Genomic DNA, 1,793 nt, shown 5'->3' with positions numbered 1-1,793 from the left:
GTGATTTTTAACGAGACGAAGATCAAAAAAGGATAAAAACGCACGAAAAGTTTACATTCAATCAAATTTGATGCTGTGATACAATCTCTTGCTTGTTTCTCTCTACATTAGTCGCCGTCCTTTGATCGTGACAGCACGACTAGTATCCAATGCATTGGTAGTATCAACAAGATGAGGTTCTACACTGTCAACCATAACGAGATCAGTTGAGGATGCGAGTTTAGGCTCCTCTTGAAAAAATGGATGTTGTAGGTAGTATCAACAAGATGAGGTTCTACACTGTCAACCATAACGAGATCAGTTGAGGATGCGAATTTAGGCTCCTCTTGAAAAAATGGATGTTGTAGGGCCGTTTTCGCAGAAATCCTTTCTTTGGATTTAATTCCGGCATCTACGATAACAAATCCACACCAGCAGCCGATAGCATTGAAAACTGCTCCACAAGTGGTAATGGATTTGTATCTTGAAATCGCAGATAAAATGGCATGATGCAAGAGAAAGCAAATATTTTACTCAATTGATCGATGTCTGAGGATTCGTCCGCTAGTGGTCGTCGAAGTAACATTTCAGCAAAGATACACCCAACAGACAACATGTCAACTTCGAAACCATATTCATCTTCAGAAAATCTCAGGCGCACGATACGCTCTTGTCACAACATGTACTGATCTCTTTTGCTTCTTATCATCATTTGCAATCTTTTCTTCATCAATCTTTCCATTCTCGTCATGTGTCGTTATGAACGTAACCATACCAAAATCAGTAATCTTGGCACAACTTTGTGTCATTGATAGTAACAAGTTATTTCGCTTGAGATCGCAATGTAATATACCCAAGTATGCAATTGATGTCAAACATCGGGACACTCTCTCAGCTCCAATTAATACCTCAAGATCACGATTCATATACTCAAGTACCAAGTAAAGTTTATCATCACGCTTGTCAACGTCTAGAAGCTACTAATTGTGACGTCCATACGACAGCAAATCAAGTCAGACCCAGCTTATGGTATTATAATGCCGTATGCACACGCACCTGTACCACATGTTTAGTCCCTTGGCACTTGATAAGAATATTCGCTTCGTAACGTCTTGTCTTCTGTAGTCCAGAAATCTCTTTTATAGCAACACGTCCTCGACTTTTACGATGGTATTCAATCTATACTGTACAACACGTGCCACGTCCTATCTCTGTGTGCTTTTTCGTAAGCACCCACTTGTTTCCATCCATCCGGCGCTTCATCTTTCTGTGCCTATTTTTAATGTCACTAAAAGCATCTTTTTATCCAATTAAATACAGTTTGGGATGAGGAAGGGGGTAGCGACAGAACAGCGATTTAAGGTCTTTGGCCAGTTACGAGTGTGTTGGCGACGATTTCGTTTAGTGACGCTGGCCTTTGCGTCTGAGTATGCTGTCGCGGTTTAATATCCGTCGCTCTATAAAGAGTGAGAAACAGAGCAGTAAGAGGGAAAGAGAGGAAACACGGTGACATTTTTGACCATTTTTAATCGCTTTTGGTCATCGACATAGAGTCAAAGACGCTTCGAACGACGCACTTGATCCTACACTTATACACAATCACACACACACAGTCAATGCATATGAAGAAGACAACAAAGTGCGTGCGGTGGTCGACAGTCACGATATACGAATTCGGCGTGGCACTTGGCGGTAGTGCTGTGCCTCGCCGTGGTGGCCCTGCAGTTGGGTTAGCATGCACGCCTCAGCACGTGTGGAGCACAACGTTAGACAAAGTGCGGCACTATGGGGATCTCGCACTCACTCGACCAGGA

The 1,793-nt window shown here is 42.6% G+C and overlaps 1 protein-coding gene across 1 annotated transcript; it reads right to left on the bottom strand.

Moving 5' to 3' along the window:
* Positions 1-391: 391 nt before the first annotated feature.
* Positions 392-1,242, bottom strand: PHALS_12364 (cmgc cdk protein kinase; the record flags this gene model as incomplete). Its single annotated transcript, XM_024727896.1, has 4 exons — positions 392-600; positions 641-956; positions 1,036-1,098; positions 1,165-1,242. 4 exons carry the CDS (start codon positions 1,240-1,242, stop codon positions 392-394), a joined length of 666 nt encoding a protein of 221 aa, XP_024578427.1.
* Between the last annotated feature and the right edge of the window lie 551 nt (positions 1,243-1,793).

This window comes from Plasmopara halstedii (assembly GCF_900000015.1).
Source record: "Plasmopara halstedii genome assembly, contig: Scaffold_614, whole genome shotgun sequence".
Taxonomy (NCBI): domain Eukaryota; phylum Oomycota; class Peronosporomycetes; order Peronosporales; family Peronosporaceae; genus Plasmopara; species Plasmopara halstedii.
Note: the sequence above shows the minus strand (reverse complement) of the source record. Positions and strands in the feature narration are given on the sequence as shown.